We start from the raw sequence: 24,577 nt of genomic DNA on the forward strand, positions 1-24,577 counted from the left end.
AGCTACACTGCCCCCGCAGCGCGCACGCGCGCCCCCGCGAGCCACACACGCACCGCGCACGCGCGCAGTCGCCGCGCCCCCTCCCCGTGCCTTGCGCCCTCTGGAGCTGGCCGCTGTTCCCGGCGTTGCGCCCACTCCCGCCGCGCCCGTCCGGCCTGGCTGGAGAGCTCGCCATTCCCTGTTCAGCACCGCCGCCTGCCGCACTGCGGACCACCCCGGGCCAGACCCCTCGACCCTTTCCCCACGCTGCCCCTCTTGCTTGGCCCGCAGCGCGGGGCCCGGGGGGCGAGGGTCCGCGCCAGGAGGGACTTACCACAAAGAAGTGGCGGGAAGGGAGGCCGCTAAGCTGATGAGAACCCCGTCGTGGAGACGTGCACCACATGCGCGAGTGAAGGTGGCACAGTGGATGCCCATGTCCGGGGAGAGCCTGACTCAATGGAGAATCTCAACAAGTTCCGCATCTCCACTAACCCTCACATGATTAGGGTCAGGTGTTCCAGGACCTGTTTTCTCTGTAACTGAGGACTCAAAATCATCTGCCTCAGCACTACACCTAGTACTTAGCAGTGGTGATCAGAAGACAAGACCTCTTTAAGTAGTGTTAATGGTTAAGAACCAAAGGTTCTCCGGAAAGGGGAAATTCTCCTTTCACGTCCCACCTCCATCTCTCAAAAACTGGGAAACCCTTGAACAGGTCACTAGACCAAGCCAGAACACCTTGATTTCTACATGTGCAAAGGGGGACAGAGACAGTAGTACTGCAAAGGGTTGACGTGAGCTTTCTAGGAGATGCCTGTATAGTCAAGCAGCACTTAAACGCGGGTAACTACGGGATAGTTCTGAGAAATGCCTCAGGCGATTTCGTTGTCATGCTAACATCATAGAGTGTACTTACACAAACCTATTAATAGAAGGGATAGCCTATTGCTCCTAGGCTACAACCCAAACAGCATGTTACTGTATTGAATACTGAAGGCAACTGTAATATGATGGTATTTGTGTATCGAAACATAGGAAAGGTATAGTAAAAATACAGTATAAAAGAAAAAATAGTATTCTTATATAGGGCACTTACCATGAATGGAGCTTCCAGGACTGGCAGTTGCCCTGAGTTAGCCAGTGAGTGGTGAGAGACTGTGAAAGCCTAGGACACTGTACACTTACACTACACTAAATTAAAAATTATTTTTCTTTCTTCGATAATAAACATAGCTTGCTGTAATTTTTTAACTTATAAACTTTTTAACTTTTGGATTCTTTGATAATACTTAGTTTAAAACACAAACACATTGTACAGCTGTAAAAAATATTTTCTTTATATTCCTACCCTATAAGCTTTTTTTCTATTTAAAAGATTTTTTTTGTTTTACTTTTTAAACTTTGTTAAAAACCAAGACACAAACAGATTAGCCTAGGCCTACATAGGATCAGGATTATCAATATCACTGTCTTCCACCTCCACATCATGTCCCACTGGAAGGTCTTCAGGGGCAATAACATTCATGAAGTTGTCATCTATAACAATGTCTTCTTCTAGAATACCTCCTGAAGGACCTGCCTGAAGCTGTTTTTTTTTTTTTTTTTTTTTTTGAGACAGAGTCTCACTTTGTTGCCCAGGCTAGAGTGAGTGCCGTGGCGTCAGCCTAGCTCACAGCAACCTCAATCTCCAGGGCTCAGCGATCCTACTGCCTCAGCCTCCCGAGTAGCTGGGACTACAGGCATGCGCCACCATGCCCGGCTAATTTTTTGTATATATATTTAGTTGGTCAATTAATTTATTTCTATTTTTGGTAGAGACGGGGTCTCGCTCAGGCTGGTTTCGAACTCCTGACCTTGAGCAATCCGCCCGCCTCGGCCTCCCAAAGTGCTAGGATTACAGGCGTGAGCCACCACGCCCGGCCCTGAAGCTGTTTTATAGTTAATTTTTTTTCATAAGTAGGAGTATACAAGAAAATAATAAAAAGTATAATGCAGTAAATACATAAACCAGTAACATAGTTGTTTATTATCAAGTATTATGTACCGTACATAATTGTATGCGCTATACTTTTATAGTGCCAGCGGCACAGTAGGCTTGTCTACACCAGCATCACCACAAACACATGAGTAATTCATTACCCTACCAACATTATGATGGCTACATCCTTGGAAGATAAGAATTTAATATAACCTTATGGGGCCACTGACTTATATGGGGTCTATTGTTGACCAAAATGTCATTATTCAGCAAGTGACTAAGTCCCAGAGCACAATGCCTGGCACACACCAAGCTCTCTGAGGTTCACTGGTGTACTTCCTGCCCTATCTTTCCAAGACTCCTAAAAGTTTAATGAAAGGGGATCTGCTCCCAAACCTTGTGGTATAATTAGCTGGGAGGAGTTCATCCAACCCTGGGGCTGCAGGGATTCTTCCCACATTTTCACTTTCCATTCTCTCCCTCAAACCTCTCTGAAAACCCTAAAGTTGGCAGAAAAACAGCAGAGAATGTTTTCCCTACTAGAAAAAAGAAGAATCTTCAAAAGTCTCTCAGAGTTTGTAAGTGGTTCCATATATTAGCCCGGTCTTTTTCATATACAAGTGATCACAGATAAAAAAACCTCTCAAATAAAACAAAAAAGGGAACATATCTGATCCCTGATCACATAATTCAAAAGGCCTAGGTTGGTGCCTCACTTTAGACATATCTGCACCCAAGCGCACAAACCACCTCAGTCTCTCTAATCCCTCACCTATTGCTTCCTTCTGTGATAACTTCACTCTCATACAGTTCTTTCCACATACATAGTGGCCTAAGAAGCCATTCCTAACTCACATCTGCCCCCAAGAAAGCAAGGGCTGTTTCTCAATGGCCCAGCCAAATTCCCAGGGTTGACTTTCATTGGACCCATTAGAGCCACATGCCCCTACATGAGCCAATCACCACAGCTAGATTAGCCACACCTGGCTATATGGAGCCCCTCTAGGAAGGGGTTGGGGCCATCCTCTCAGAAGGACATAGAGAAAATGGGGAAGTGAGAGATGGACTGCTTCCCCCCAAAAAATAGGGATGCAATTACCACACTGGGTACAGGGCTGGCACAAACAACTATCCACTGCACCATCATGTAGGTATGCAATGGGTCTACCATGGAGCAACTTGGTTGCTCCGAAAAAGGTAGTGGCAGTTATGCCCCCCACGTCTGCTCCCATCACCCACCCAAGCCCTGGCATTTCCCAAATCTGCTTGGTCAAAAGTAACCTAATTATCCATCTTGCATATCCCCCAAAAAGCTGAAAAGATGTTACTGCCGTGGCTCAAGAACTTTCTATGACTCCCTCTGGCTACTTATGTGGCTCTCCCACAATTTATGATGGAAGCTGACATTGATGAATCCCTTATCACATGCCAGACACTTTATGGACTCTCCTCCTTTGAATCCTCATAAACAGCATAGAAGGTTGGTACTCTTACTACACCCATTTTATAGATTATGAAACAAAGACTAAACAATATGAGATCCTGGCCGGGCACAGTGGCTCACGCCTGTAATCCTAGCACTCTGGGAGGCCAAGTGGGAGGATGGCTCAAGGTCAGGAGTTCGAAACCAGCCTGAGCAAGAGCGAAAGACCCCATCTCTACTAAAAATAGAAAGAAATTAATTGGCCAACTAAAGATATATATATAGAAAAAATTAGCCGGGTACGGTGGCACATGCCTATAGTCCCAGCTACTCGAGAGGCTGAGGCAGAAGGATTGCTTGAGCCCAGGAGTTTGAGGTTGCTGTGAGCTAGGCTGACACCATGGCACTCTAGCCCGAGCAACACAGTAAGACTCTGTTTCAAAAAATAATAATAATAAAAATTAAAAAGTAAACAATATAAGATCCTTACCCAAAGCCAAAGTTAGGAAGTGCAGAGCTCAGGTTAGCACAATATTGTTTCCACCATTAATGTGCCACCCCAGCTCCATCTGCTCATATTTCAAAGTCCTATACCCACCTCCAGCTAGGTGACCAGTGGGAGGAGCACTACAAAGGGAGCTTCTAGGGACCCACCCCTTCAGTTTCCATAGTGAGGGTGCAGACACTAGCTTTATCATCCTTCCCACCCCTCACGACTTCACGGGATAGGGAAAAGAATTCCTCCAAAAGAAAATTAAAGTGAGGTTAGGAGAGGAAGTAGATACTGGGTGGCCCCAAATCAGCAGCTGTCTCCCATTGCTAGATATATTAGTTTCCTATGGCTGTTATACCAAATTATTAATACCACAGACTGGTGGCTTAAAACAACATCAACTTAGTCTTACAGTTTTATAGGTCAGAAGCCCAAAATTGGTTTCATTTAGCTAAAGTTATAAAGGACTGGTTTTTTCAGATTTGAGGGAAAATCCATTTTCTTGCCTTTTTCAGCTTCTAGTGGCTGCCAGTATTCCATGGAATGCACCTCCAATGTCAAAGTGCATCACTCCAATCTATGCTCAGTGCTATGATTTGAAAGTATCCCCGGAAATCATGTATTGGAAACTTAATCCCCAATGCAACAGTGTTGAGGTGGGACCTTTAAGAGGTGATTAGGTTATTAATGGTATTATCACAAGAGTGAGTTCCTAATTAGTATTAGAAATAAAAGGATGAGTTCAGCCCCCTTTCTCTCTCACCCATGTGATGCCTTCTGCTATCGAATGACACAGGAAGAGGACCCTCACCAGATGTGGGCCCCTTGACCTTCGACTTCCCAACCTCTAGAACTGTAGGAAATAAATCTTTATAAATTACCCAGTATCACTAAGACACTCGGTCATCACATCACCATCTCCTCTGATTCCTCCTATGTCCCTCTTAAAAGCACTGTGATGACACTGAGCTCCTGGGATAAAACAAGATAATCTCCCCATCTCAAGATCCTTAATCACACCCACAGAGTCCCTTTTGCCATGTAAAGGAATATATTCACAGGTTCTGGGGATTAGAATGAGGACACCTTTTGAGAGCCATCATTCAGCCTACCAGGGTAGTTATAAACAGAGGGTGCTAATACAAAGTGCTCTGGAAATAGAAGGGCTGGCTAACTACTGCCTCAAATGGGGAAAATGCCCTAGGACACCACAGCCTCTACATTAAATATTCAAATTAGCTAAATCCCATCTAACTTGGCAATCTCAGCCTCATTCCTTTAAACATGCAAACCACCTAAATCCCTGTCTAGCCCCCCTGCACCAGGCCAGCCAAGCCTCAGAATGCCTGTATTCCCTTCTAATGGAAATTGCCAGCCACCACCCTGACTACCTAGGGAAAAGGCTGTGTGCTCTTGACCCTGCCCTGGCCAAATCACCAGTGGTGTGATGCTCAATTAATGGCATGGCCAGTGAGCTACAATGTGACCTAGGCAAAAGAGGCAGACTCGGTCAGAAAGAGACAAGAGAAGCCAGCCGTTAGAACTGTCCGCATTCCTGAAGGCTCCCAGGCCCAGCCATCTGTAACCCTGAAACAAATCTCCATTTCCATGAAGTTGAGTGGTCTTCTGGTCCTTGCCACCAAGATGTTCCCATCTTCCACCAATCATGGGGCTGTCCCTATAGCAAGCCTGCAGGGATTGAACACACTTGATGGGCAGACAAGTGGCAATTCCTCGCTCAGGGATCATCCTAATCCCTGAACAGATCAAGTTAAAACAAAGTATAATTAAACATACTGATATTCAGGATTTAGATCAGTCTCTTATGAATTTTGTCAGTGTGAGTCAACCTGAGTGTGACTGAGGAGACAAGGAATATGTTTTAGAGTCAGAAAGACCTGGATTGGGTCCCAGCTATGCCACAATGCTTTACCAGCTACGGGACGCTGGAAAAGAGACCTTCCTCCTCTACACCTGGGTTCCTCACCTGTAACCTCAGGGTTGTTGGAGGACCTCACTCCTAGGATCACCATGAGGACAAGACTATCCCAGGGTAAGGCTTTGCACAGGGCTTCCCTGGTCATTACTGAGTCAACATGACACAACCAATGCCTTTTCTCCATTTCCAAAACCCAAACAGTTCTGAAAAACAGGTCATCTATACCTCAAGTGGCAGAAAGACTGACATGAAATGAGGCTACTTACAATCTTTCTCTATCCCTCTTACTTAAATATTTGCTGCAGAAATATAAACATGTTTGGTTACAGGACTCCACTGGGGTACTATACATAATATGCAAATGTACCCTATCATCTTCCTAAAATTGGAAAACTGAATTTTATAACTTATCTAGCCCCAGGATTTAAGGAACTGTAGACCTGTATCTTTAAGAAGGTGAGGATGAGAACTTAAAACTGGCCTGTTATTATGCACCAAGGTACCTGCCACCTCACAAGGACATTGGCAGCCAGCCAGCCAGCCAGTACATACTCCACTCCAAACTCACGATGCCCCTTTCCCTGCAACTTTCTAAGAGACCTTTAGAATTTGTATTCAGCTCTCATAGGCTAAGATCAAGGTGACATCCTGAGAAACCTGCCTGGTGACAACCAAGGTGTAGCTCCAGATGAAAAGCACACAACAAATTCAAACATTAAAAAAAAAGGCATTTAACTAAACTGCTGTTTATCAAGCATATGCACAAAGGCCAGGTTCCATTAGGTTTTTAATTGTACATCAATGATTGTAGAAAAAACAATTATTCCCATAATTAAAATACTATTTTAAAAAAACTTAAAGAAAAGACGTCAACAGACTGAAAGAAGGTAGATTTCTTTCAAGTTCAAACCACAATGATCAAGACACAGCAGCACACACAGCCTGGCGCTTTGTGGTCTCGGCATCCTCTGCTTCCCCTTCGGGGGCCCGCTTTCGACTAGTGGAAGGCTGGAAATAAAGGAGGGAAAATAGAGAAATGTTCAAAAGAAAAGCATTGGCTTCTTTAAAATCATCAAAGTTTCCGAACATGCTTCTAGTAATATGGGAGTATTTCATTTAAAACTTAATTCATTGACACTGATTCTCCACTACACCCCCAACTCAGACAGATTTATCTAATTGATATTTCTCTCCCTTGTGGCTTCTGCCCACTAAATGATGTTTGTAGAAAACAAACAGCATAACCAGCCTCCTCCTCTTGATAATCTTCTCCTAAATAATCAGGTTTAAGAGGGCCATGATAGCTTTCATTTGGAACCCCAAGTCTTGCTCTTGTGTGGGAAGACAATCTTTTTTGTGCCTTATTTGTTTTCCCATTTATAAAATTGAGAGGGAGCAGTGGGAAAAAGAAGAGAGATCATTCACCAAAAGAAAGCAGGGCAGGAATAAACACATATTAAGTTATACTTAAAAAGAAATTTAAAAGAATAAAATTATAATCAAGTAATCAACCACTCACCCAAACTTTAATTTTTCCAACAAATTTAAATCTGAGCCTCTAATAGAGTTTTACAAAATTGCCTTGCAGGAAACTTTTTGAATAACAATCCCTAACTATGCTTATCTAATATACTAAACATACCCAACACTATTAGGTCTTCTAAGGGTACTGGAAGAGATCAAGTTAAAACAAAGTATCTACTTTAGGCCTGGGCACAGTGGCTTAGGCCTGTAATCCTAGCACTCTGAGAAGCTGAGGCAGGAGGATCCCATGAGGTCAGGAGTTTGAGACCAGCCTGAACAAGAGCGAGACCCCATCCCTACCAAAAACAGAGAAAAGTAGCTAGGAGTGGTGGCGCTAACCTGTAGTCCCAGGTACTTGGGAGACTGAGGCAGTAAGATCACTCGAACCTAGGAGTTTGAGATTGCAGTGAGCTGTGATGATGCCACTGCACTCTACCCTGGACAAGAGAGTGAGACTTTGTCTCAAAAAAAAAAAAAAAAAAAAAAAAAAGTATCTACTACATTAGAGCTAAAAAATTGTTCAGCAATTGCTACTCAGGAAAATTTTCAAACTCATCATCCTCATTCGCCAGCTCTTTAAACCCAACCTACATTTAATGATCACAAGGAATACAATACCTCAGCTGGAACCTGGGGTAAAATTGAGGATTTATTTTCCTCAGACAGCAGATCCTGAAATTTTCTCTTCATGTCCTCATCCTGTGAAGAAATTAAAAACATTAAGTAGGCTGTGTCTGAATAAAAAAAGCTCCTAGGATAACAGGGCTAAGATACCCCTGGAATAAGGGAAGCAAGCATAGACATCTAGTCTGTCCACCAAGGATCATATCATCCCCTTACTGAAGCTCCCAGAGCAAAAGGACCGTGTGCTACTCCCCTCTGCCTTCCCAGAGTAATCAGCAGTAAGTGCTCCATCAACACTGGTTGAATCAAACCCATGTTACCTTAGAGCTCTCAGTGGATGAGAGAACCATAGTCCCTAGTGCTCAAAAGACTTTCAGAACCAGCACCCTGTATCCTGAGAAAGATGGCAATTGGGAGCCAGGTGCAATAGCACACACCTGTAGTCCCAGCTACTCAGGAGGCTGACACAGGAGGATTAATTGAGCCCAGAAGTCCAAAGCTGCTGTGCACTATGATCACACTTATGAATAGCCACTGTGCTCCAGCCTGGACAACACAGCAAGACCCTGTCTCCAAAAAAAATTAATTTAAGAGGGAAGGAGGGAAAAAATTTTTTAAAATAAAAAATTAATTAATTAATTTTAAAAAATGGCAATCAGGAGGCCAGAGGTTGGGCCTGACTCCATGCAGCTCCCCAAATCCTTTTGGGGACCATGACCTCCCACTCCCCGACCCCTGCCAACAATGAGGCCAGTTACCCAGGCCATCCTAACAACCAGCCCAGCACCCTAGGAAAATTCGCCTAGCAGATGCTGTACAAGTTACCTGAAGGACTTCAAGCCCACAATATCCCAGAGCTCAGGTCTAACGAGAAAGAAAGACAATGAACAGAACATAGCATTACAAGTGTTTCATGCTACAGGAAGAGGAGAAGGGGCGAGCACAGAGAACTCCTGCCCAGACGTGTATGAGGGTAGCTCCCACCTCCCTGGATGCTCACTTCTGCAAGGTTCAAGGATTTGCACTTGGGAGCCCTGAGAGGTGGCCTGGTACGGCACTCCACACCTTCAGAAAGGTGAAAGAAACATTAGGACTAGGAATGTGGGCTGTGGGGCTGTCCAGAAGCCTAGCTCAGCCACTCACAGTGGACCCAGAGCTGTCTGATTCCAAAGCCTCATCATGTACTTTCCCACCCAACCCCACCCCCCGACTCCCACTAAGGCAAGCAGTCAAGGGCAGAAGACACAGGAGCAAAGGACTCCAACATTCAGCAATCTGATGGATATAGAAATTTATAGTACTAGAGCAGGCCCCCAATCTTTTAGCACCAGGGACTGATTGCATGGAAGACAATTTTTCCACAGACAGGGATGGAGGAGGTGGGGGAGGCAGAGCTCAGGCAGTGATGTGAGCAATGAGGAGCGGCTGTAAATATAAAGTTTCCCTCTCTCACCAGCTGCTCATCTTCTGCTGTACAGACCCCCATTCCTAAGTTTCATGGAAGACAGTTTTCATGGAAGATGGAAGGGAAGTTCCAAGTTCTACAGTCCAGAAATCAGGGACTGCAGCACTAGAGAACTAATATAATAACAGGCTCAACTATTCTCTATCTAGTAACTATAATTACTACCTGCTTCCATCACTATTTTACAGAGTTATTAATACTCTGCCACTTTGATAGCACCATACTCACCTGTATTCCACTTCACACTCTCTCATGGCCTTAGGATCTCCACCAGGAATGCCCTCCTTGCATTCCTGCCCATCTCCTCACCCACCTTCCTCATTCAGTGAACAAATATTTCCTGAGCACCCTTAGATGCCAGGTACTCTAATAGGCACAGGGTCTCCATTTCAGAGGGATTCAGCAAATATTAGAAAATGCTGACCCACTCATCCCCACATTATTGCCAGGCCATTCAGCCTCAAGACATTCCTCACACTATGTGAAGATGTGGGTACCCAGAACCCTGAGGGCAGTGGCCGTGCCTGGTCCTGGTTTAGAACTATACTCTGCGCACCAACCCATTACCACACAGATCACACTGCTCTGTAGTGACTGGTCAGGACTGGCCCTGACCTAAACTGTCAGATCCCCACGGCAAGGACTTATCCTATTCCTTTTTGCATCCAGCGACTAACAGTGTTTGATAACAAGCTCATTAACTGTGCTCTGAAGAAATGAATGCATGAACAAATGAAACGACGATGGAATGCCCTTCACATGGCAGCCCTTCAGTGCTGTCTATTTAGATCTATATTTAAAACATGTCATAAATTAGCAATAATATGAAGATGGAGCTCATTGTTACCATAGGTAGCAATGTTTACTTTTATTTGTAAATATCCTTCCTTTGAGAGGTCTACAACCTATTCACAAGCACTAAAATTTTGCTCACAAAGAGCCGGAAAAAAAAAGAAAAAAATTGTTATATAGTATAACCTAGAAGGCAAACAGGAGAAATTCCTCTATTTCAGGTAATAAACATGAAGCAGAAAGTGGACAGAAGGGATGCTCCCAAAACTGGATGCTTTGTTTATGATAAAACAGAAACCAGAACCCACATTCAATGCACAGGGCAGTGTAATACCCACAAAAACATTCAGTTTGTTGAAAAACACTGAAGTTTCCTAAAATAAAACCTAAATTATCACTAACAGATGTTTTAGATGGGCAGTCTGCATCCTTGTCCTCAATATTTGCTCCATCTTTTGCTGCAAAAATAAAATGTGCATAAAGAGTATTCAAGTAAAACCCCTGTGGGCAGAGCTGAACTTCACCTTTTCCCTTGGTTGTTAATAACAATTTTCTTTTGAGACAAAAAGTACAAGGCTTTGCTTACTTGTAAATTTCAGGCAGATAGGCCGATGTAAACCCTGTTCCCAGGCCTAACTGGCCAGCTCCTTTTTTTATTGTTGTTAAAACTAACAGCTCTTAAGGCCAGGCGCAGTGGCTCACGCCTGTAATCCTAGTACTCTGGGAGGCCGAGGTTGGGAGGATCGCTCAAGGTGGTCAGGAGTTTGAAACCAGCCTGAGCAAGAGTGAGCCCCCATCTCTGCTAAAAATAGAAAGAAATTAATTGGCCAACTAAAAATATATAGAAAACATTAGCCGGGCATGGTGGCACATGCCTGTGGTCCCAGCTAACTTGGGAGGCTGAGGCAGAAGGATTGTTTGAGCCCAGGAGTTTGAGGTTGCTGTGAGCTAGGCTGACGCCATGGCACTCTAGTCTGGGCAACAGAGTGAGACTCTGTCTCAAAAAAAAAAAAAAAAAAAATCTAACAGCTCTTCTACCTCTGCATTTAGATCTAAAAGTTCCCCTATTAGGACACATGAAAAGAGCAAAAAGCCATGTTTCTCTTTTTCATCAAAATTAAATCCCCACATGCAAAGGCACCCTTTGTTTCCAAACTCCTTTTCTCCAGGGTCCTGCTGTTCAAATCTGTGTGGTCTATTAAATGCTAAATCATCTGACAGATTTCTTCTGGGGGAACTGCAGTTTCCAGAGCAACATCCAAAACATATATATCTGCCTTTTTTCTTTTAAGAATTTGTTGTTCTCAATCTGAGCTGGCCTGAGCAAAACTGTTAGGTGTGGACAGTTGGAACAGTGGGGACAGTCCTTCCAGAATCCCAGAAATAGAGAACTAAAGCTGGGTTGTCCAAGGAATTCCTGGACCAGTAATCCCCCAAGGCACAGCCTCTAGCTCAAGTAACAGTCTCTAGCTCAAGCTACCCACAGGAAACAGAGAGACCAAAAGAGAGTTAATAGAAAGGGGTATGGCTTGCTGAAGGTAATGCAGACTTGAAGAATGCCTACACTGATGGCATGGTTACTCACAATGAACAATAAGTGGGACCCTTTATACCCATTCACTTGGGCTAGAGAAAAAGCTGGATTCTCTCCAGGGACACTGTCCTCCTCCACCTCCCCCACAGCTTCCCTGATTTAAGGCTGAAGATGGCTGGAATGTAGCTCACCCCATCTGTGGGGTAGAAGGGGAACAAGGCTGGGGGGTGGAGCCAGAACAGCCTCTCAAAGGAACACAGGCCAAACTGCAGACTCAAGGCATCCAAGTGCAATCTGAACAGGCCTAAAGTGAGCTTATACCAAGAGCCATGAGTAATGTCAAAAAGGCTATCCCCTCTGCAAACAAACCCCTATACATACCCCCTTATCCCCGTCGTCCCACCCCTACACACACACACACACACACACACACACACACACACACACACACACACACTCCACACACCTAAAGTACGATCTAAAACAATTAAACAGACCCAAACAAAGCAGACATGTATCTGTCCTCTTCCTCATGTCTATTTGGCAACAGGGCTCTCCAAGTAGGTTACCGTAGCAGGCACTGCCCCACACCCACCTGAAGCCACGGGTGTCTTAAAGCTTCTTCTGTTGTATAACGCGCCTTTGGATCCACTACCAACAACTTCTTGACAAGGTCCAAAGCTAAAACAACAAGACAATTGGGCAAATCACAGTAAAAAAAATAAATATATTAAATCGGCAGTATTATAGCATGCTAGAAGTACAGACCACCATCCAGAAAGAGGAAAGAAGGCCCGAGATCAGGGAGTCAGCAGACATAGTGGGCAGTGCCCTCTAAACCTCCTCACTCTCTCCATTCTGAGTACTCTGAGAATGCCAGGAATGACAATGATATTCCCCATCTCTTCCTGCTGATGTCACAATCTCTCAGCTCCCTGTTACCTCTCTTATAGCTAGGACTTATATTTTGAGAACACAAAGCAAACATTTTTACATTTTTTTTAACTTTTTTTCAAAGTAAACATAAAACTTCCACCAAAATGGTATATTTGGTTGTTATAAGTTCAAACTAATTAAATCTGAACTTCCACCCAGGTCTAAGGTACTCAGAATTCACAGAAAACTCTTCCTGAGACCCATGGATTAATGGTTAGAATTATTCATCCAGAAAGAGGCTCCCTGGAACTACAGACTTGTCGGAAATAAAATGAATACTTCAGCAAGCAACAACTGCAGGCTGGCTTGTATACTGCAACAGTATTATTGCTTAAGTATTCTGACATTTAGTATAATCACCTACAGTTACATTATCTGACATTTAATCATAACATTTAACCTTCTTATTTTTTCTTCAGGGAACTAAAAAGTTGCACTTTTAAATTATAAAATACAAGGTAACTAATGACATTTTGCTTTTTACATGCTTACTTACTCAAAGGAAACTTTGTAATGAAAAATTTACTTATTACTTTACACATTTAAATAGATATCAAGCACTTGAGTACATTATACTTGACCCTCACAAAAAACCTTTAAGGTAGGGGTTATTGAGGCCCCCTTTATAAGTAAAGAAAATGGGAACCAAGTTAAATAACTTGCCTAAGGTCACAGAGCTAAGAAGTAGCAGACCAAGGACTTCAGTGCATGCTCTTAATAATTTCCTCTGCCTCTTAAATGGTGCGAAACTAACAATAGAAAATAAGAACAGAATTGACAGGAGAAAATACCGTGGAATTTTGAAAAGAAACTCCCACCACAGCACATACACATTTTAGCAAACCACAAATTCTTAACCCTTTCATATTCATACCCTTCTCTGAGACATCTGCCCAGACTTCGGGAATGAAGTTGTATTTTCCACTGGTGATCTGATCCTTCAGGGACACTTGAGTCTTATGCTCAGAGAAAGGTGGATACCCACTAAGGCTTAATATCGGTAGAGAGAGAAAGGAAAAGAAATCAAGTGGCATTCTCAGTGCATTCAGATATACAGATTTCTTTTTCAGCATAATGAAAAATCAGATTTTTCTTTAAATCGATGGTTCAAAAGTGACCTAAATTAAATACAAGCTCTCTACCTGACACATTTTGATTTCACCTAATCACATCCAACCAGACTGTGAAGCAATGAAAACTTCTCTTACCAGATAAAAAGAATAACTCCTAAACTCCAGCAGTCTACAGCACGGTTATACCCAGCAGTACCAACGGATACAAGAACCTCAGGAGCCAAGTAGGTGGGGGTACCACATAAGGTTCTCATGAGAGAGGTCTCCCCCAAAATCTTGGACTGCCCGAAATCAGTAATCTAAAATTAAGGACAAAAGGGAATAATTTTTTAACAATGTTATAAAATAAAAAGATTAACATAGTCTGCCAGTTCTAAAAAATGTAGGCTAGATCAGTTTCTTTTCCTTTTCTTTTTTTAACCCATTGCAAGAGAATAAGATCAGTTTCTAGTATATAATTCACACACAACTGCCGTTAATCTGCAATCTACAAATTCAAGTCTTTGCAAGTTAAGGTATTTAATTTTGCTTAAATTAAAATTCCTGAGCCTAGGGACCTCAAGACTCAGGTTTGCCAACTTACCTGTGTTGTGTAATCTTACAAAAAGCTTATAACCCTTATTACAGACACTTTGGAATTCTTATTAGTTATACATGATTCTTCTTAGACCCCAGCTTCTCAAACTGGGCTGCACCATGGAATAACTGGGAAGTTTGGGAAAAGATACTTACACCTGGATGCCACCCTTAACTTCTGAGGTACAGCCTGGGGGTCATAGTGGTTTTTTTGTTTTGTTTTGTTTTTTAAGAGACAGGATCTCACTCTGTCACCCAGGCTGCAGTGCAGTGGTGTGATCATAGTTCACAACAATCTCAAACTCCTGGGCTCCAGAGATCCTCCTACCTCAGCCTCCCAAGTAGCTGGGACTATAGGCACGCTCCACCATGCCTGGCTAATTTAAAAAAATTTTTTTTTTTTTTGTAGAGACGTGTCACTGTGTTGCCCAGTCTGGTCTCCAACTCCAGGTTTCAAGAGATCCTGCCACCTTAGCCTTCCAAAGTGCTACGATTACAGGTGTAAACCACCATGCCCAGCCTGGGTGTCACCATATTTTTAAATCCTAACAGGAGATTCTGAAGTGAAGCCAGGCTTGAGAAACAGGGAAAGGCAGTAAATGTGATTCACTTGTCCATTTAGACACCCGCCCCGCAGAACAAAAGTGACTTGTACACAATGGAGCTCATTATAATCTGGTTAAAAGCAATAACACCTGATCTCAAATAATTGGTTAAGAGTGGAAAGGTCAAATTCTCAACTTTTTTATGTTTCCACTTTTTACTTGAGGAATTAAAATAGCTTCTGAAAAGAAATCTGCAGTGGCCACATACAGAGTATAAGTTTCTTACCTTTATCAGGCAGTCCTCTTTTTGAGACGACAGAAGAACATTCTCTGGCTTTAAGTCCCGATGTATAATGCCATTTTCATGAAGGTACTACACAGAAAGGGAGGCATGACCCTTGGATTTATGCAGTAGGTACATAAAAGAGACAGTCATCAACACACACACACATTTCACAGCTGGGTGAAACTGTAAGCCATGTTATGCACAACCATATTCCTCAAAATCAGAAAACTACTGGGGTAAAGGGGTTAGTGTTTACAAATTTGTTTAAGACTTAAAAAGCAGAAAAACCAAAAAAGCAATTTAGAACAGTAAACTTATTTGGTGATCCTCCTGCCTCAGCCTCCCGAGTAGCTAGGACTACAGGCACGCGCCACGATACCAGTTAATTTTTTCTATATATTTTTAGTTGTCCAGCTAATTTCTTTCTATTCTTTTTAGTAGAGATGGGGGGGGGGTCTCACTCTTGCTCAGGCTGGTCCCGAACTCCTGAGCTCAAACAATCCACCCGCCTCAGCCTCCCAGAATGCTAGGATTACAGGTGTGAGCCACCACGCCCAGCCCTTGATTTCACTTTTCAATATAATAACCCTTCACATGTTGGTAGAAATATAAGGTGTAGATGGCAATAAAAAATTAAATAGGTAATATAAATTATTTTGAGAACACAAGGTAAACATTTTTTAATTTTTTTTAACTTTTTTTCAAAGTAAACATAAAACTTCTACCAAAATGGTATATTTGGTTATTACAGCCCTGAGAATATTTTTAAAGGGAATCTCTAAAAATACATTTTAAAAATTATCTGTTTAAATATTCAAAGTTAACTTAATGTAAAAACTTAAGTCTTTGAGAACTCTATTGTCTAGTACATAAAAGTGAACAGAAGAAAATCACCATACTATGTCATATTTTTTTTTTTGCATTTTTAAAAAACAAGGATAAATAATGTACATGGTATGTAGAGTTGTGCAAACATTGTGCAAAACATTGATATGGGCTACCTTGCTGAGCACAATGCTGCTTACTATGTACACTATTAATGTTTGTTCTTTTTTTTTTTTATTTCGGCATATTATGGGGGTACAGATTTTAAGGTTTCAATAAATGCCCATTTCCTCCCTTCCCCCTACAAGTCTGAGTCTCCAGCATGACCATCCCCCAGATGGTGCACATCTCACTCATTATATATGTATATACCCGCCCTCCTCCCCCCTCCCACCTGCCCAATACCCTATTACTGTAGTACCTATGTGTATATCATATTTCTTTAGGAAATAAAAATTTCCCATACCCACTGATCTGCACTCAATTTATCTTAATATTCTTGGTCACTATAAGTGAGGGAATAAACCAATAAGGAGGTAGAACATGAGGTAGGGACAGGCACCATTAAAAAGGACTTATGTTCAAGGGCTTCAACCCTCTCTGGATGTCCCTCTGGGCTACAGCAGAAATTCTTCCCAAAAATTTCCACTGAGAAATGGATCTGGTGAAACCTCCAGGGTTTCACACCCAGGTGGATCAACCATAGACAAACCTCTCTCAATCCTCACTCAATACAAGAATCGCTCCCGGTGGCTGCATTTCCCAAATGGAGTGGGTTTTCAAGAGAAGAAACCTTGGCAGGAAATGGTCGCAACCAAATTTGGTCTGAGAAATGGTGATGTTCCTCAAAGCAAAGTGCCACCAGCTATTCCTCCATCCAACACTTTCATTGAATATAGAAAGCTACATACATGTCCCACTGACCTTCCTTGACCTGCTGCCACAGTTAGCAAGATGTTGCATTGCACCTCAAAGGAACACCTAGTACTAAGCTATAGGGGAGCAACCCATCTGTCATAATGACCCCAACTTGCCAGCCTTCCCCTTATACCTGCCCAGTGCCCACTCGGGGAGTTAAGCAGGATTTCTGCAAGCATCAAGCAGACCTAGAAATCAACGTCCCTCCAGAAATACCTCCAAGCTAAAGAGAGGAGACATAGGAACGAGTATTCATCTCTTTAATTCCCTTTCCTACTGTCTCTTAAACTTCACCGTGAGAGCTTTATCATCTGAGTCAAAGGGGTAGGATGTTTTTGCCAAGAACAGAACAACACATGGGTTCTCTTCTGAGTTTTAATCCAGTCCCTCAGTTTCTGCCTAGTAACACACCTAAAAGAAAGTAGATTGTCTATGAAACTACAAGGATTCTAAAAAAAAAAAAAAAAAAAAAAAAAAAGAAAGTAGATTGTCAAAAGAATTGAGAGCTTCTCTTACCTGCACAGCCAAGAGCATCTGGTAAAAATAGAGCTTGCAGGTAGCTTCTTTCAGGCGTTTATTCCCCACCACCTTGTCAAACAGCTCTCCTCCTTCCATCCTGAAACACACAAGCAAAGCAGGGGGTTCATTCCTGGAGGGAAGCTCACTTGGACAGAAGATAAAAACAAACTCATTAAGACAAGCAAATGGTTGCCATTTTTATTTACTCTGAATCCCATTTTTAAAGCTAGTGAGGTAATAAGGCTCATCTCCAATCAGATGTCTCAGTTATAAACTAAGGAACAAGATGAAATAAGTGTGCATTGGAGATACTTGGGAAACTTTTTAAAATCTGATTCTGCAAGTTTATCACATGTCCCACGTGACTCTGAGACTGATGTAGAAGAGAAAACAGGTGTTTACAATCAGAGAATTAGGGTCTGGACTCCAGTTCCACCACGTCCCAGCTGTGTGATTTGGGCAAGCTATTTAACCTCTTTGAGTTTGTTTCTACCATTTAAAAAATGGGGATGATGCCGCCTACCTTGACAGTTGTCGTAAAAATTAAGAGAGAATTGATGTAAGTAAAGCACCTGGCACAGGTGCTCAACAAGGTTATTCAATCCCTCTGTGATTCAGTTTCCATTTCATTAATGTGAGGCTAAAAATAGTAACCCAACTGTGACCTGTAAGTAATCAGTTGTACAACTGTTGTGAAAAATGAGTCAATTCTTGTAAAGTGCTCATAAGAGTACTTGAATCACAGTCACTGCTTAATAAGTATCACCTACCGTTACTATATTATTATTATCACTTTTATTAAATTGTGTTAACTGGATCCAACCAGGTAACAATCTCCTATTTGATAACAACAGATATTCCCGTAAGCACCAACCAGCAGAGTCATAAAAGTCTCTCCAGGTGCTATGACTGAGGCTGCTGTTTATGACATAGTCTTTTTTTTTTTGAGACAGTGTCTCACTTAGTTGCCCAGGCTAGAGTGAGTGCTGTGGCATCAGCCTAGCTCACAGCAACCTCAATCTCCTGGGCTCAACCGATCCTACTGCCTCAGCCTCCCGAGTAGGTGGGACTGCAGGCATGCGCCACCATGCCCGGTTAATTTTTTCTCTATATATTTTTAGTTGGTCAATTAATTTCTTTCTATTTTTAGTAGAGACAGGGTCTTGATCTTGCTCAGGCTGGTTTTGAACTCCTGACCTTGAGCAATCCGCCTGCCTCGGCCTCCCAAAGTGCTAGGATTACAGGCCTGAGCCACCATGCCCGGCCTATGACATAGTCTTAATGGTTAGTCTGTACATCCACTGTTTGCTAGTCAGGAGCAAAGCATTCCCTGCTTGCCACAACAGGTACTCCCAGAACCACTGCATATGTATGCAGGAACAGACACAAAGCCAAGTTTCTTCCAGGAATGAGACAGGAAATTATCCTGACCACACCAAATAACACAGGACATTATGGCCATTGAATTTAACTAACCAGACACTGAAAGATACTCAGGCACCATCACACAAGCTGGTCCTGTGATCCTGATCAGAAAGGTCCACCCAGACTATTCCAGAGAATAGTCATCCCTCAGTACTCAGGGGTGATTGGTTCGAGAACCCCTCTAGGATAACAAAACCCATGGATGCTCAAGCCCCTTACATAAAATGGATTAGTATTTGCATATAACCTATGCATATCCTTCTTTATACTTTAAATCATCTCTAGATTACTTATAATACCTAATACAATGTAAATGCTATGTAAATAATTGTTATACTGTATTGTTTAGGATATAAGAAAAACAAGTCTATACATGTTCAGTACAGATGGCAAACCATCCATTTTATTTTTCTGAGTATTTTCGTTCCAAGGTTGGTTGAACTCACAGCAGAACCTGCAGATACAGAGGGCCAACTATAATATCAACCTCTGGAGAGTGCTGACATGTAGTAGGTGCTTTGCCGGGGGCTTTCCATCCCCCATAGCGTTTAATTCTTACAAAAACTCTGCACATAGGGGTTATTATTATTATTCCCATTTACCACTAGGAAAACAAGACTCAGAGAGGTAAAGTAAACTCATCCCTTGGGTGGTCAGCTAGTCATACGAAGAGTGGAGCTCAAAATCAGGCCACAGATCCAGGGCCTGGAATCCCATACCACCTGCTTTTGGAAACACTGGAGGGGAGTTAGAATTGATATTAACGCCCCCACACACACACACACACACAAACTTTGTAGGCCCCACCACCACATACACACGCTGAGGGCACCCTGGATGAGAAAGGCAAATCTATATTAGATTTTTGGTGGCTTATAAGCATTTACCTGGGAACATAAATTTAAAGAAAAAGTTTACTACTTACAATTCCAAAACAATATAATAATCTTCTGCATCAAAAAAATTTTTAATCTTGATGATGCAAGGCTAAAAAGAGGGAGAGAAAAAGAACAAAGTAGTGAGAAACTCCCAAAAGGAAAACCACAAGTGCAGTATAACTTGGAACATCTGCCCAGAAAGTCAGGGAGGCTAAGACCAGGCACCCTTGTGGGCACCCTGCCCACAAAAGGCTTTGAAATTCAAGCAGGGGAGATGATAGAAGAGAACCTATCCACTCCTCAGTGAGAACATACAAGAAACTTTCTGGCCCTCCATAGTAGTGAGAGACATGTTTATATTTCATATCCAAAAGTGCCATCGAGGAATGAAAGCTGGGTCTTTTTCCAGCCTTCCTCCTCACTGCCCCGGAGCAGAGCTACTCAAGGACAGCCTAAGGACCCATGGGGGAGCCTGACAAGTAGCATGAATGAAAGGGGACCAGGTGGGGAGCCCTGCGATGTTGCCAGTCAGCAAGGGTTACTTAGCTCCAGGCAACTGGAACCTCAGGGGAACTGGACCCCACAAGATCCTACCGTTTTTCAAAGGAAGAAGGAAAATCTAACTTTATAAGAACTCTAAAGCACACCTAGGTGGAGGTGGGGGAGAGAGAGACACACCCACACCCCACTATGGCTGACATTTTGTGACCACTTATCACTGCAGGGTGCACAAAAAGAACATTAAACAGTATTACACACTTCACAATGACGATTTAATATCATGATTTCATACTTAAAAGTACACCTGTAGTTTTTACAATCAAAGCACAGACAATCAAGCTTAGTGGTGGGGCTAAGTAAAAGATTTGGTTGAGTATCCATCAGGGACAAACACCCCAGCACAGAGGAGGACTGTAGTTATATCAGAATTAAAGAGAAGAGAGCTACAAAATTTATTGATTTTTAGATTTTAAAAGGTGGTAAAACTAGCCAGAATGATCTTCCTACAAAGGAAATTTCATCATATTCAATACTCTAAGCTCCTCCACTGGAGGACAATCCCACAATGAACTGTTATACAGTGATGAATGAACACCCCAGTACATCCCCACCATGGACAGATCTTGGAAGCATAATGCTGAGAGTAGAAATTGCAAAGACTTCAAAGAGTATGAGCACCCTAAATTCGAAAATCCAAATTCAGAATCTTTTTGAGCACTGACATGACAGTCAAAGGAAATGCTCATTGGAGCAATTTGGATTTCAGATCTTTGGATCTGGAATGTTCAAACAGTAAGCATAATGCAAATATTCCAAATTCCCTAAAAATCCAAAACCTTCTGGTCCTAAGCATTTTGGATAACGGATACTCAACCTGTGCCATTTTTATAAGGCTCAGAAACAAGAAATAAAACAATATATTACTTGGGGATACATAGATATGTAGCTTTTTAAAAAGTAAGCGATATGCTACTACACATAGCATTCAAGAGAATGGGGCTACCTCTGGGGAAAGAAGGGTAGGGTGGAGAAACTGTACACAGGTAGCTTCAATCATATAGTCAGGTTTTCATCCTTAAGTTGAATGGGGAGTTCAAAGGTGTTTGTTCATTTTATTGGGTTGCTTTGTAATTTACATGTATCATGTGTTATTTTACATGCATCAAATATATTTTTTTCTTTTTTTTTTTGAGACAGAGTCTCACTTTGTTGCCCAGGCTAGAGTGAGTGCCGTGGCGTCAGCATAGCTCACAGCAGCCTCAAACTCCTGGGCTCAAGCGATCCTACTGCCTCAGCCTCTCGAGTAGCTGGGACTACAGGCATGCACCACCATGCCTGGCTAATTTTTTCTATATATATTATATAGGCCAATCAATTTCTTTCTATTTATAGTAGAGACGGGGTCTCGCTCTTGCTCAGGCTGGTTTAGAACTCCTGACCTCGAGAGATCCGCCCGCCTCGGCCTCCCAGAGTGACAGGATGACAGGCGTGAGCCACTGCGCCTGGCCTTCAAATATTATATATTTTTTCTTTTTTCAATTTTATTTTATTTTTGGCCAATTAATTTCTTTCTATTTTTACTAAAGACGGGGTCTCACTCTTGCTCAGGCTGGTTTTGAACTCCTGACCTCGAGTGATCCCCCCCCGCCTCGGCCTCCCAGAGTGCTAGGATTACAGACGTGAGCCACCGCGCCCAGCCTATATAATTTTTCAATACTTAAAAGAAGGAAGAGAGGATATCAGGAAGAAGAGAAGGATGGAAGGCAAGAAGAAAGAAAACCTTTGGCCTCTTGCTGCTTTGCTGCTAAAATCCAGCTTCTCAGCAGGGACTGCCAAACCCGTCATGACCCAGCTTCATCCTGCCCCTGACCGCCACCCCCACCCCACCCCATCTCCTGTTCCTGGTGCCATGCCTCCTCCTCTCCAGGAGGCAACAAAACGCCCTGCCCACCCCAGGCTCTCTGTGCTCTTTCCTAGTGTTAGACCATTGCTCATACCACACCCTCGGCTAGGGATCCAGCCCTCTCAGCACACTTGGCCTCAGGTGTCCGGCCTCAACTCAGATATTCCCTCGGACACATCCACATGCCCCACAGTGGTGCTAATCTGTGTCACCCCACACTGCATCTTACTATCTGTTTCCCCACCATGCTGTGAGCTCCAGAGAAAGAAAAATGACACACACCATGGGTCTCCTTTCACCAGACACCAAATGGGCTTAGTCACGTTTTATTGATCTTTTTAGGCCCAATATCCAGCATGAGCAGCTGGCACAGAGGAGACACGCTACACAGATTAACATCAACAACCTCAAAAACAGGTATACCGCCCACGGAAGGCAGACTCTGTCCGCCAGGTTTTAGTCGTGGAGCATAAGGCCATGAGGATTGGTCTAAGAACAAACCAGTTCTACCACTCCTTACCTACGATCATAGCACAGTACTTGGATCTGCATGAACAGTTGTTATTGTCACAATAATGAAAACGGTGAGTACACATTGTAGTATTATAGTAAGAGGAATAGAAAGGAGAGAGAGCTAAAATCCTCATATACCATAACAGGAAGTCAACAAGCTATCTAAAATTGATAAACCAAGAGAAAATAGTTTATGCACATTGTGTAGAAATATGGAGTAAATTCTAGCAAAAACAGCTAAGAGTTGTAAAACATTTGCAGACGGGGCTATTAGGAGGGACAAGGAGCTACTGGTTTGAGTAAAAAAACTTTTAGCACTACTTGATTCTTTATACACATGATATCTTAATAAAATTACTTTTTAAAGAAGAAGCAGAAGAAAAGACACACATGGAAAAGGCATTAGAAGGAAAACTGAGAACTGCCTGATTCTGCATGGCCTCATAATGGGCATTGCCAAAGCTCATACGGGAATGGGTGGGGCTAGAAGCTGATAAAGCATGAAGAGATGCCCAAGAGTCAGAGCCAGAGTCTGATGTGGGGGCTCACACTTGCAATCCCAGCTACTTGGGAGGCTGAGGTAGGAGGATGACTTGAGGCCAGGAGTTTGAGACCAGCCTGGGCTTTAGCAAGACCCCATCTCTAAAAAAATAAAAAATAAATGAGCCAGCCAGGCGCGGTGGCTCACGCCTGTAATCCTAGCACTCTGGGAGGCCGAGGAGGGCGGATTGCTCAAGGTCAGGAGTTCAAAACCAGCCTGAGCAAGATGAGCAAGAGTGAGACCCCATATGTACTATAAATAGAAAGAAATTAATTGGCCAACTAATATATGTAGAAAAAATTAGCCGGGCATGGTGGCGCATGCCTGTAGTCCCAGATACTCAGGAGGCTGAGGCAGAAGGATTGCTTGCCCAGGACTTTGAGGTTGCTGTGAGCTAGGCTGACGCCACGGCACTCACTCTAGCCTGGGCAATAAAGGGCGACTCTGTCTCAAAAAAATAAAGACCTGTGTCTCTAAAAAACAGAAATAAATAAAAATTTAAAAAGTCACAACCAGAGTAAACTGTCCTCTCTATTCTCTACTTCTGGGGTCACTGGCTGGGGATGTCCCAGCTGGAAGTGTCTCTCTACCAGGAACCAGAGGCTGCTAACCCAGACTTTCCACTTAGGTCACACTGGGAAGGATTCAGAGAATTACACGGATTTGCAAGGATCACGATCATTCCCCTAGTGTGCACTCTGTGCTGAAAGCTTCAGGAGCACATTTCATGGAATTGTCACACTGATCTTGTGAGGTAAGTATCTTTATTGTCTCCACTGTACAGATGATGAAACAGGGGCTTCTAAAAGTAAAATGACCTTCTGAGAGACAGGAGATGATAGCAATGGGATAGGAACTCATGTCCGTCTCGATACTAGACTGAAGTCACATGAGGGGAGTAATGGACAGCTCCAACTGTGCTTAACACTGTTCGGGCCTAGAAGACAGCCTGGCATAATTAAGTGTTTGACAGTTGACCAAATCAATGTCTGATTCCAAAGGCCATGCTCTTGGCCACTAGACTCTACTCATTGTTCCCAACATCAAAATGAATGCATGGCCCATGTTTAATTCCCAAGGATTCCATGTGCCAAGAAATATGTCCAAGGACCTTTTTATGAATTCTTCTGAATTCCTAAAATTCTTCTGAATTCTTCTCTATTCACTGGACACCAGATTTGTATAAATGTTATGTTTGGAAATCCTCTGACATCAGAGAAAATTCTCTGAGAATTCTAAGTGTTTAACTTAAGGGTATGTTTGCTGCAACTACACCCCAGAAAATTAGAGGGTTCCTCTCTTAAAGAGAGACTCCCAATCTCTTGGAAAAAGGACCTGGCAAATTCAAGGAGGAGGAAGTTGCAAAAGAATTAGAATAAAGCCAAGC

General features: G+C 42.8%; 1 protein-coding gene across 2 annotated transcripts in view; it reads right to left on the bottom strand.

Moving 5' to 3' along the window:
• Window positions 1–6,582: 6,582 nt before the first annotated feature.
• Window positions 6,583–24,577, bottom strand: part of CHEK2 (checkpoint kinase 2) — a 38,800-nt gene continuing 20,805 nt past the window's right edge. For both annotated transcript variants that reach the window (XM_012763814.2, XM_075996661.1), the window contains exons 9-16: window positions 19,780–19,841; window positions 17,427–17,526; window positions 15,168–15,254; window positions 13,896–14,059; window positions 13,562–13,677; window positions 12,347–12,432; window positions 7,955–8,035; window positions 6,583–6,820 (exon numbers count right to left, since the gene is read on the bottom strand). In XM_012763814.2, the coding sequence (XP_012619268.2) occupies window positions 6,731–6,820; window positions 7,955–8,035; window positions 12,347–12,432; window positions 13,562–13,677; window positions 13,896–14,059; window positions 15,168–15,254; window positions 17,427–17,526; window positions 19,780–19,841 (786 nt within the window). In that variant the 3' untranslated portion in view covers window positions 6,583–6,730. The remainder of the gene's footprint in view (window positions 6,821–7,954; window positions 8,036–12,346; window positions 12,433–13,561; window positions 13,678–13,895; window positions 14,060–15,167; window positions 15,255–17,426; window positions 17,527–19,779; window positions 19,842–24,577) is intronic.

The sequence above is a fragment of the Microcebus murinus genome, chromosome 22 (assembly GCF_040939455.1).
Source record: "Microcebus murinus isolate Inina chromosome 22, M.murinus_Inina_mat1.0, whole genome shotgun sequence".
In the NCBI taxonomy this organism is placed as follows: domain Eukaryota; kingdom Metazoa; phylum Chordata; class Mammalia; order Primates; family Cheirogaleidae; genus Microcebus; species Microcebus murinus.